This window comes from Quercus robur, chromosome 2 (genome assembly GCF_932294415.1).
Source record: "Quercus robur chromosome 2, dhQueRobu3.1, whole genome shotgun sequence".
NCBI classification, from domain to species: domain Eukaryota; kingdom Viridiplantae; phylum Streptophyta; class Magnoliopsida; order Fagales; family Fagaceae; genus Quercus; species Quercus robur.
Window position 1 is genome coordinate 39,590,801 of NC_065535.1, and position 11,532 is coordinate 39,602,332.

General features: G+C 38.4%; 1 protein-coding gene across 1 annotated transcript; it reads right to left on the bottom strand.

Annotated features, from left to right (window-relative positions):
• Positions 1-1,024: 1,024 nt before the first annotated feature.
• Positions 1,025-6,276, bottom strand: LOC126698822 (uncharacterized). Its single transcript, XM_050396296.1, has 4 exons — positions 5,231-6,276; positions 4,961-5,133; positions 1,959-4,384; positions 1,025-1,903 (listed from the first exon to the last, which is right to left on the bottom strand). Exons 1-4 carry the CDS (start codon positions 6,274-6,276, stop codon positions 1,025-1,027), a joined length of 4,524 nt encoding a protein of 1,507 aa, XP_050252253.1.
• Between the last annotated feature and the right edge of the window lie 5,256 nt (positions 6,277-11,532).

Sequence of the window (11,532 nt, forward strand, 5' to 3'; positions counted from 1 at the left end):
ATTGGTAGTGGATGCTTACAAATATTGGTGGACAAACCCTAATGCCTTAGTGATTTTAATTATTAAAATTTACCAAACTTTCTTTGTCCTAGTTTCAATCATATTTTTCTATATATTATTGGTGCTTTAGACATGTTCTTATTATCCTTTTCTCGGTGGAACGATAACCTTAGCTACACTATAATTTCCGTTACAAAATTGGATGACATCACTCATCCAATAATTGTAATGACAGATCAACCCATAAAAAAGCTAATGAAAAAACTTGAAGAAGCTGGACAATTGGTTCAATAGGCAAAAGAATTGAGCCGATTCGACATCGAATATAGACCTCAAATGACCATAAAGCTCAGGTACTAGCAGAATTTATTACGGAATTCATTTTTAAGAAGCAAAATATTTTGTGCATTGGGTGATTTATATAAATGGGTTGCTTGCTAAAGAGCTTGGAGGGGTAGGGATCTTCATCAAAACTATAGAAAAAGATATCTTGAAGTACAAGTACACTTTACTTCCCAGCAACAAACAACAAAGTAGAATATCAAGCAATACTCACAAGGCTTAGAATAGCCAATGCCTTGGGAGCAAAGAAGGTGATCTTGAAAAGAGATTTGCAGCTGATCGTCGGACAAGTGAACAACGAATATTAAGCAAAGGAAGAAAGAAGGAAAAGGTATTTACAACTCACAAATTAGATGATCAATTACTTCAACAAAGTATTATTCATGCAGATACCTAGAAATGAGAAATCAGAAGCGGGCGTGGTAGCAAAGTTGGCATCTTATAATGATTTGGCTAAGTATCTAAACTTGAAGTAATTACTATGGAAGAGGCCAAGCATTAAAGAAACTCAAGGATTCCCAGTTCAAGCGGTTACAGATTGGATGACTCCAATATTCTCATATATCAAAGATGGAAGACTACCGTTTGATCCCAAGGAGGCTAAGAAGATGAAGATTAGAGCAACTTAGTTTTTTTTTTTTTTTTTTTGGTTAATTGGCATAATATTAAACAACAAAAGAAACTACAAACTGGCCACAGAGGCCAAAGTAGAGATAACCCGCCTATAACTGTACAAACCATTTCTATCAAATACAAGTAAACCATCTAATTCATTAGAGGGGGAAACATAAAAAATAACAAAATCCTCCCTCATGTAGCACCCATGCTTAGCCAAGTAATCAGCACACTTGTTCGCCTCTCTAAACACATAAGCTACTCGAACTTGTGTGAGGCTTGCCATGAGAGATCTGCAGTCAAGAAGCAATGGAGACAATTTTTTATTAGAGCTGTCAGCATTATTTAACATCTCCACTATCACCTTGGCATCAAGTTCCACTTCCAAATTACTAATTCCCAGCTGAATAGCAAGAGATAACCCATCCCTTAAGGCCCACAATTCAGCCATAACACTTGTAGTGTACCCAATTGATCTTGAGTATCCCCTAATCCACACTCCATCACTATTTCTAATTAGACCTCCACCACCAGCTCTGCCTGGGTTTCCAATCGAAGCGCCATCTGTGTTGAGTTTGTGCCAACCCGGATTAGGCTTGCACCATTTAATAGGGATAATAGTCCTAGATGTGACTTGCTTGGCTTTACTAACACAGTAAAAATATTCCTTAGCTTGACCAAGACACACCCTATCAAGCATGGTGTTAGGAATAGAGTTGTCAAACATAACTTTATTCCTGTTTTTCCACAAATTCCAAACAGCAAAAAGGAAAAGAAAGCACCAAGGAGTGGACCCTTTATGCCTTACTTCACTTAAACAATTGATCTTCAACCAAACTTCAAAATTATCAGTGAAGGAACTAACAAGAGACGGAGGAACCTCCAATTTCCTCCATAAATCATGAGCAACAACACATTCACGAAAAAGGTGGACTACAGTTTCATCCTGTACACAAAGGACATACCTTGTCACAATTTATGCCTCTTTCTGCAAGGACTACCTTCACTGGAATACTACCATGCAAACACAGCCAAAGGAAATTTGTAATTCTTGGCAAAATATCTAATTTCCAGATCCAAAGGCCATGAAATTGCGTGACAGGTTCCTCCCCTTGATTTGCCAATCGGTAGGCTGAACTAGAAGTAAATTCTCCATTATTGGAGAATTTCCACATCAAAGTATCTCTCCCACTTCCATGTAATTGAATTGGGACTGCTTTAATCCTTTCTTTAATGGGCTGAGGGAGATCAAATGAAATCAGCTCCCATTTCCAAATTTGACCACAACACAGATTTGCAACTGTCAAATTTTGTTCTCCTTGCCTAAGAGGCCCTTCAATCATATCCCTAAGAGAATCACCATTAATCCAGTTGTCTCTCCACACCTTTACTCCAGATCCATTACCAATCCCCCAAGAAATCCCTTTTTGGAATATAGGGAAACCCAAGTGAATGGCTTTCCAATTGGGAGACGATGGAAGTTTTTTAGGATCCCTTGATCTAATTCTTGAATGGGAGCAATATTTATTTAGAATTACCTTCGCCCACAATTCATCTTTTTCATGATACATCCTCCAATTCAATTTGGATAACAAGGCTATGTTCTTAGCTCTTGCCTCTTGAATTCCCAATCCACCTTCTTCTTTAGACTTTACAATCTTGCTCCAACCCACCATGTGCATTCTTCTTTTCTCATTTGTTGACCCCCATAAGAAATCCCGGTTAATCTTATCCAACTTCTCACAAACATGAGCTGGTAAGACAGCCCCTTGCATTATATGATTTGGGACAGCTGACATGACAGATTTTATTAAAACAGCCCGACCAGCAAAAGAGAGAAATTTTGCTTTCCATCCAGCAAGTGTACTCATAACCCTTTCTACAATAAACTTGTATGGGTTTCTAGGTACCCTTCGGTGTTTAAGAGGAAACCTGAGGTATTTTCCTATGTTATTGGTCTCCCTAACACCCAATCTTTCACTTATTTCCTCCTTCAACTCATCATTTACATTAGGAGAAAAATAAATTCCAGACTTGTCATGGCTAATCTTTTGGCTAGATTCTCTACAAAATTTTTCAAGCACATCTGAAATTGCTTCACATCCAATAACATTAGCCTTCCTAAAAAGGATGATGTCATCCGCAAAGAGGAGATGGGAAAAACCAACGTTCTTTGAAGCCTTTAAAGGTGTCCACCCTCCACTAACACACTTTTGCTCAATGAGATGCCCCAAATACTCCATACATAGGATAAAAATATACGGAGACAAAGGGTCCCCTTGCCTAATGCCCCTAGTAGGCTCAAATTTCTCTAAGGCACCTCCGTTAACCAAAATAGAGGTACTCGTGGATGTAACACAACTCATGATGATCTTAGAAATTTTTGGAGGAAAATGGAAAGCTTGGAGCACTCTATAAATAAAACTCCACTCTAATCTGTCGTAGGCTTTTTCCAAGTCCAACTTCACAGACATAAAATCGGTTTTCCCTTTCTTCTTATCCAAAGCATGAAACAATTCTTGTGCAATTAGAACATTATCAATGCCTCTTCTACCCAGAATAAAAGCAGCTTGAACCGAAGAAATTAAACTACCAAGCAGCGGTCTAATCTGGGCCACCAAAATCTTTGAAACAATTTTATAGACCGAATTGCATAAGCTAATGGACCTATAATTGCTTAAGGATTCTGGATTTTGGCACTTGGGAATCAAAGAAATCAATGTCTCATTAAGGTAATTCGGCACACAACCTTTTTCAAAAACACCCTTAACCTCCTTGCAAAACGAATTTTTGACCTCCATCCAGAAATGTTGATAGAAGCTTGCATGTAGACCATCTGGCCATGGTGCCTTAAAAGGCTTAAGGCCCCATAAACCAGCTTTAATCTCCTCTTCAGTCACATCCCCATCGATTCTAATTCTATCCTCCTCATCCAGAAAACAGCAAGAAAAATCCGAGATATCCGAAGTTATGGAGGTCATATTCAACTCAGTCATATACAAATTTTTAAAACCATTTCTGATGTAGTCCTTAATTTCAACTTCATCCGTCAGCCAATTACCCTCCACATCCTTAATAGATCTGATTTTGTTCCTATGCCTCCTAACCAACGTAGAGACATGGAAGAAATTAGTATTGCGGTCTCCAAAAGTGGCCGTATTTAAACTAGATTTAAGTGCCCAATACTCCTTTTCCTGCATGAGGGTTAGAGAGTACTCTGAAATCAGCTGTTGTTCCAACTCCAAAAGAAAATCATTAGGATTATTAGCTAGCACTTTTTGCACACCATGAAGTCTAGCTAATATACTCCTCTTTCTAGCAAACCAATTTCCAAAAACTTCACAATTCCACTTCCTAACTCTAATTACAAACTCCAAAGTTGCTTCTTGCAAAGCTCTATCTTCAGACCAAGCTTGCTGGAGAACCCCTGGAAAATCATGATGCAATAACCACATGGTTTGGAAGCGAAAGGTTTTATTTTGCTAGTTGGCACTAGCTCTACTTAACTTAATCAAGACTGGACAATGGTTTGAAAATGTCCTTGGGAGATGAGTCACTAAAGCTTCTAGGAAAAGAACACGCCACATCGGATTAGCAAAACACCAATCAATTCTTTCTAATATCAAATCTGAAATGGGCCTACGGTTTGTCCACGTGTACTTAGGACCCGCAAAACCCAAATCCAACATATTACAGTCATCTAAACAATTCTTAAATTCTAAAGCTTTGTTCAGATTGACATGATTACCACCAAATTTGTCCTCACCACACAACACTTCATTAAAATCTCCCAACATAAGCCAAGGTAAATTGTGGAGATGGGCAACAGTTTTTAAATTTTCCCATAAAATTCTTCTTTCAGCTAACTTAGGACTAGCGTAAATAGCAGTCATAAGCCAAGTGAGATTAGAAGAACGCACCTTAACCGTAGCGTGAATTTCCTATTTTGTGGAAGATAAAGGAAGAACTTCCACTTCATCTAATTTCCAGAGAATCCACAGACCTCCAGCATAGCTAATAGTCTTTGTAGTAATAGACCCATCAAAAGGCAGCCCTTTAATAATTTTTGTTGCTCTGTCTCCACCCAATCTCGTTTCAGTCACTACGAAAATGGAAGGTCGATGATTGATTGCCATTTCAAATATCCTCCTCTTGAAGTCCGAGTTCAAAGCTCCTCTGCAATTCCAAAGTAACACATTCATATTTACAAATTTACCTAACGGCACCTCAATCTCCGATGGATTAGCCCTCATTGCTGCCGCTTCCACTGTACTCCACCCCATTCTTCTTAGCAGATCCTTGGATGCCACCCAGTCTGGCTTCCAAATTATCATGTGTTTCAGGATGCCTAGGATGTCCTCTCTGCAACTCAAAAGCATATCGCATCTCTGCACCGGAGCCATAATTTGGATCAGTTTCAAAGTTGGGTGATTTCCCAAGTGAGCCATGGCCATCCCTCTGAAGTCCACCAACTTCCTCTCTTGAATGATCCATCCAGATTCGTCCCAATGGGGCATCACGGATGGCCTCCTTTGCCTGCTCAGCTCCTCTGATGCTTCCTACGAGATCCTTGGCACATTTGTTAGGAAATTCCATCACGGATTGGGTGTGAGGGCCCATGCCTTGTGTTCCAAAGGAAGACCCCCTAATCTGATGCTCTTTGGAGCTATGGGAAACAGATGTTTCCACGCCTGCTTCAGCTCTTCCTCGAACCACCTCTGTGTTTCCGTTGGCACTGCTCTTATCTGAGCTATGAACTCCTCTGGAATAGCCACCACTCAGTTCTTGTACCAAATTGTCCACCCTGGTCTTGGCATTGGTGTTAGCCTTATCAAAAATCTCTCCATTTTCTACTTGGTTTTCACTCCTCAACTCTCTAGATAGAAGTAACAGACCATTATGACCTTCGACGCTGTTAGGAAGCCGTTTATGGCTTTTTGAACTTTTTGAGTTTCTAATACCCAAACCCTCACTCCCTTTACCTTTGTTTTTTGCTAATGCTTTCCTTTTGTTTCCTGAGATATGCCTTGGTTCCTGCTGAGAACCAGCACTTGGGTTTCCAAGGCGCTCCTCCATCACACAATCTTTCCGCATCTCAAGATCACTTTGCATGTTTAGGGCTGCCACTACACGTGCTGTTTCACATCTCGAGTCAGCCAAATCACTGTGACTTGACTTAGTGGGATCTTCACTTGCTTTCACATGTGCTGAAGCTTGAGAAAGGTCCAAATTGCCCTTAAATTCAAACGGAGTGGGTGCAAAAGTCTTAGCTGGGCCACTAGCCTTTCCTAACCTACCCAAATTCTTTTCCTTCCTCATGACAACCATCCAAGGTCCATAGTTCAAATCGGACTGAACTCCCCCACTAACTTCGTTAGTTTTTTACGAAACTCTAGCCTCATCATCTTTGTTTGGCTCCTTTACTTTTAGGCCACATCTTTCTTGCTTATGACCGAGCTTACCGCAACAAAAACAGAGAGATGAAATTCCTTCATAAAGCACTTTTTGAACTAATTTTCCCACTCGAATAGAACTGATCAATGGTTTCTCTAAATCTATCTGAACTCAACGTCTTGCATAGCTTGCTCTTGTCTCCGAAGCTGTGTAGGAATCGATGCATAAAACCAGACTGATAACACTTCCTATTTCGCGTAGCACAGAGGCATCATAGAATTCAATTGGTAGCTCAGGTAATCTAACCCAAACTGCCAACGATGTGAGTTTAGCCTCAGAAGTAATAAAGTAAGGCTCCCATGGCTTGATTGCAAGAAAATATTCCCCAATAAACCATGGACCTCCCTTAAGAACGTTGTCATAATCATCATTATTACTGAATCAGACCAGAAAGAAACCTTTGCCCAAGGTCACACAGTCCATCTTTGCCGTCGGTTTCCACATCGCATTAAGCTTGAAGGTAAGGTAGTGAAAACCAACGGACCTACCATACACCTTCACGATCAAGGCTTTCGACCAAGGCACTCTAATACGAGCTTTTGTTTCTTTGGAGAGTTTAACCTCAGCCATACCCTCTATTAAAGGCTCCATCTCAGACTCCAATTCACAATCTTCCTCCCAGTCTTTATTGAATTTAAACGCCTGCTCATATACTCCAGGGATGTCTCCCACGAGACTGTCTTTGTAACTTACTAACTTCCTAGGTTGCAAGAAGCTTCTTGCACCATTATTTTCTTTAAACTTTTTAACACTACGTTGAAATTCATCCTCTTCTTCGCTTGAACGCTGGGCTGGTACAGAGAACTCTACATCCATCGTATTCTTTTAGAGCAACTTAGTTCACTGTTATAAACGACATGCTATACAAAATGTGTTTCTCTCTCCTCTATTTGAAGTGCATGAATTTAGACGAAGCAAAGAATATACTAAAAGAAATCCTTTAAGGAATTTTTGGCAATCATTCAGGAACTAGGTCTTTGGTCGAAAAGTCAGTCATAATAGGGTATTTCTGGCCCATTATGCAAAAAGATGCTCACAAAGTCATCCAAACATGTGATAAATGTCAACGATTTAGGAATGTCAAATGAGTCCCAAGTGAACAAATGATGACCATTTCCTCACCATGGTTATTCTTCCAATGGGGAATTGACATTGATGGCCCATTACCACAAGGAAAGAAACAAGTCAAATTTCTTCTTGTTGCCTTTGACTGTTTTACCAAATGGGTTGAAGTATAGGCCATAACAACATTCACAGAAGCAAAAGTGCAAAATGTTGTCTAGAAGAACATCATTTGTAGATTGGGAAAACCAAGGGTAACTGTCCTGAACAATGGACAAAAAATAGGACAGCTAGAAATTTAGAGAATTTTGCAAAGGCCTGGGAATCAAGAATCACTATTCATCTCCAAGACATCCATAAGCTAATGGACAGACTGAAGTCATAAATCAAACTTTACTTAAAATCATCAAAGTTTGACTTAAGGGGGAAAAGGGTACATGGCTAGAAGAATTGCGAAATGTTTTATGGGCTTATTGGACAATCACAAGAACTCCGACTGGAGAAACACCTTTCAAACTCTCATTTGGTATAGAAATAGTTATTCCTATAAGCGTAAGGAAAGAATTCTTCAATGGAGATAATAACGAAGGACTCAAAGTTAGCCTTGACTGCTTGGACAAAATAAGAGATGAAGCTTTTCAAAGAATGAAGAGGTATCAATAAGTGAAACTCAAGAGATTTGACCTTGGAGATCTACTATTAAGAAAAGTGTCACAAGCAATGAAAGATCTGACTCAAGGCAAGTTAAGACCAACATGAGAAGGCCCGCATAAGATCATCCTTACATAAGAAGAGGAAGCTACTATCTAGAAGAAATGGACAGGAAAAAACTGCCTTGGCCATGGAATGTTGAGCACCTCAAGTGGTTATCAACGAGGAATTTTTTGAACTTAATTGTATTGCTAATGCTTATTGATAAGATGAAATAATGAAAAAACTTTTGAAAAGAAATTTTTCATCCAATGTAGAAAGCCCAAAAAAACCAAAGGCTCATTTAGGGCCCAATAAAGGCAAAGGCTCAAAGCCAAAAAAAAAGCCATAGGCTCGTTTAGGGCCCAATAAAGGCAAGGGCTCAAATTAAATCCCAAATAAGCCAAGGCCCATTAAGGGCCAAATAAAGGCAAAGGCTCAAATCAAAGCCCAATAATGCAAAGGCTCTTTCGAATCCCAAATAGGTAAAGACACACTTAAAGGCAAATTGCCCAATAAATTTATCCATGAGGTCAACAATCTACTTGAAAGAATAATCATAATAAAATCAATCTATTCAGGGGTCATTTCACCATTAATGCAGCCATCTAAGTGGGTGCAGAGCATTGAATGCGGAGGTGATTGATGCTTTATTTGTACCCTTCCTTCATCCATTCAATGACAAACCTTTCTTCCTTTCCTCGGTCATGTGTCTGGTGGTCTTCATAGCCAGACCTTGGCCATTCCAGGAATGTATCAGTATCCTTGGGTTCCTCGGGCACGTCGATCTTCTTGGGTTTTGTGATTGCATTATCATGTTTGCTCCGAGGATTACTTGACAAAACTTCCAAGGTGTGCCCCTTTTGTCTTGATCTCTTCCCATTTATTCTTGTCCTCGGTTTGTATGCTCTTATCCTCGGTTTCTCATCCTCCCACAATAGCCTTCTAAACGCTTCTCATACCTTTTAGGGAAGAGGGGTTTTGGTAGTTGTAGGGAATCACTTGGCATGCTCTAGATGCATTCCCACGTAGGGACGTCTTTTCAACTGATTGAGACATGCTCTTGATGTTTTGGAATCCACAACATGACAGTAAATGCTATAGACAGCTCCTTGTCACCCATGTTCTACGGTAAGATTACGATCCAACGGTCCTAATTCTTTGAGGTAAAGGAGTGGGAAAATTGCTGCTCCTTTTTCACCTCTATATAAAGAGGGGGTGGAGTGATTTTTCTTCATTTTACTTTGAGTGAAAATCAATCTTACTCTTGAAAACTCATCCCGAGGAGCCCCTTCTCTTCCTTTTCCTTATAAGGGTATTGAGATTCTTCTTTTTATTAAGATCAGGACATTCCCCTTTTCTTTTATTTCTTAGAATGGGTAGGATTTTTTTAACTTAGTTGATACCCCCGAGCATAGGGAAGAATTTAAAAAATAATATAAAATCCCAAGTGAGGTCATTATAGAGCATTGTAACTTAGGGGAATGGCATGAGAAAAGGCCCACTAGGGCTGTAGCAATCCCTATGATTGCTTTTGTAGAAGGCAGGATCAAAATTCTTATGGGTAAAGTAACCAGAGATTTTTTGTACCTTTTTAGGCTTTGTCCCACTCAATGTGCCCTTTGTTAGGATTAGTGCCCTTAAATCCTATTGTATGATGCTATGTATGATATTAAGTATGACATTATATATGACTTAATATTGTAATTGATAAAATTGTTTTATTATTATCTAAAATAATGGTAACATGAATATTTGGACATTATCATGTAGTCTATGAGATGCATAGTATGTGATTTATGTGAAAAGTCATAGAAGATATAAATCACAAGTTCTTTGTAAACTTAGAATTATAGTTCGTAGTCGGTGATGAAATTGAGCATTTTATCTGCGAAGACTATAACATATTAACTAAGATGATTTGTCTTGATCATGGAAGTGGTGACTTCTAATTGATATGTTGATATGTTTTAAGAGTTAAGACCTATTAAACTGGACTGTTGTGAGATTTATTATTCTCTTAATGACTGTCAAATGAATAATAAATCTCACGACTTCTATTTGCATGAACTCTTAATCTTGAGAGAATAATGGACCTGATCATGAGGTGTAGGTTGCTTTGATATATCAGGAGTGAGATCTAAAGTAATGGTCAAAACCTCAATATGTTGGGCAGCACATTTAGTGTTGATGGAACATATATTCTCAAGATGGAATTCATTGTCTCTTAACGAAGATACAAAATATTCCCTTGAGATAAGTTTAATGGGTTTGTTATTTAGAATGTTAGGCCTAACTACTTTAGTAAATAGTTACTAAAGTATATATTTATGAAATTGGATTTCATAAATATATAATGAATAACTTAAAGGATTAAATCGGGTACTTAAGGATTAAGATGTAGTAATTTACAAAGTGGTAGTCTACATTCAAGACTTTGCATTACTACGAATATTTTATGAAGGGGTTGCATGTACAATAAAGTCTTAGGATATAATTTATTAATAAGGTCTAGAGTGCAATTATATTTATATAGTGGTATTAAACATTGTTATTGATTTCGTTCCGTTCCGGCCGGAACGGCCAAAATTTTTTGTACCAGTATGCAAACTAGTACCGGAATACCCCACGTTCCACCTTGGGTCAAATTTCGTGCCGTTTTGGTCCATTCCAGTCATTCCGACCAATTCCGGCCGATATGTAAATTTCGGCTGGTACTGGATTTGGCCTGTTATTTTAAAAAAAAAAGAAGTTATATTTGGGAGTTCTTTTGATGATGAATTTGATCATTTTCTCATGGATGATGATGAGGAGGAGGAGTAAATCTTGTATTATTTGATATTTAGTTATTGTCTTGTAATCTTCTTATTGTGTGATGCTAAATTGATGTTATATTTCAAGTTATTGATGTTTAAGACTTAAGAGTTAAGACTAAATGATTTGTATTATTTGATATTTAGTTATTTATTTATTAGAGTTGATAATTTTATGTTCTACAAGAATATATATAAATTATTTTTTAAGAACCCCGAAACACCCTGAAATGGTACGCCGAAATCGATCGGTATCGAAATATTCCATTCCACTGGACAAACCGAAACGGGGTCCAAAACGGTATTAATAACAATGATATTAAATATAATTAATGGTAACTTTGAACTTGTTAAGAGTTGACAAAAAAGCCCAAGGCCCATTGGAGCTAGTGTCTTATTTGTTCCCTTTTGGTCCCACTCCAAGCCACATATTAAAGCCCAATTGGAAAGGCCCAAAAGGCTAGCCCATTTAGATAATTAGTTATAAGGAGAGAAACATATAGAATTTTTGTAAGAACATGAAATGGTGTATGTGAGTGTTGGACACTCTCTCATT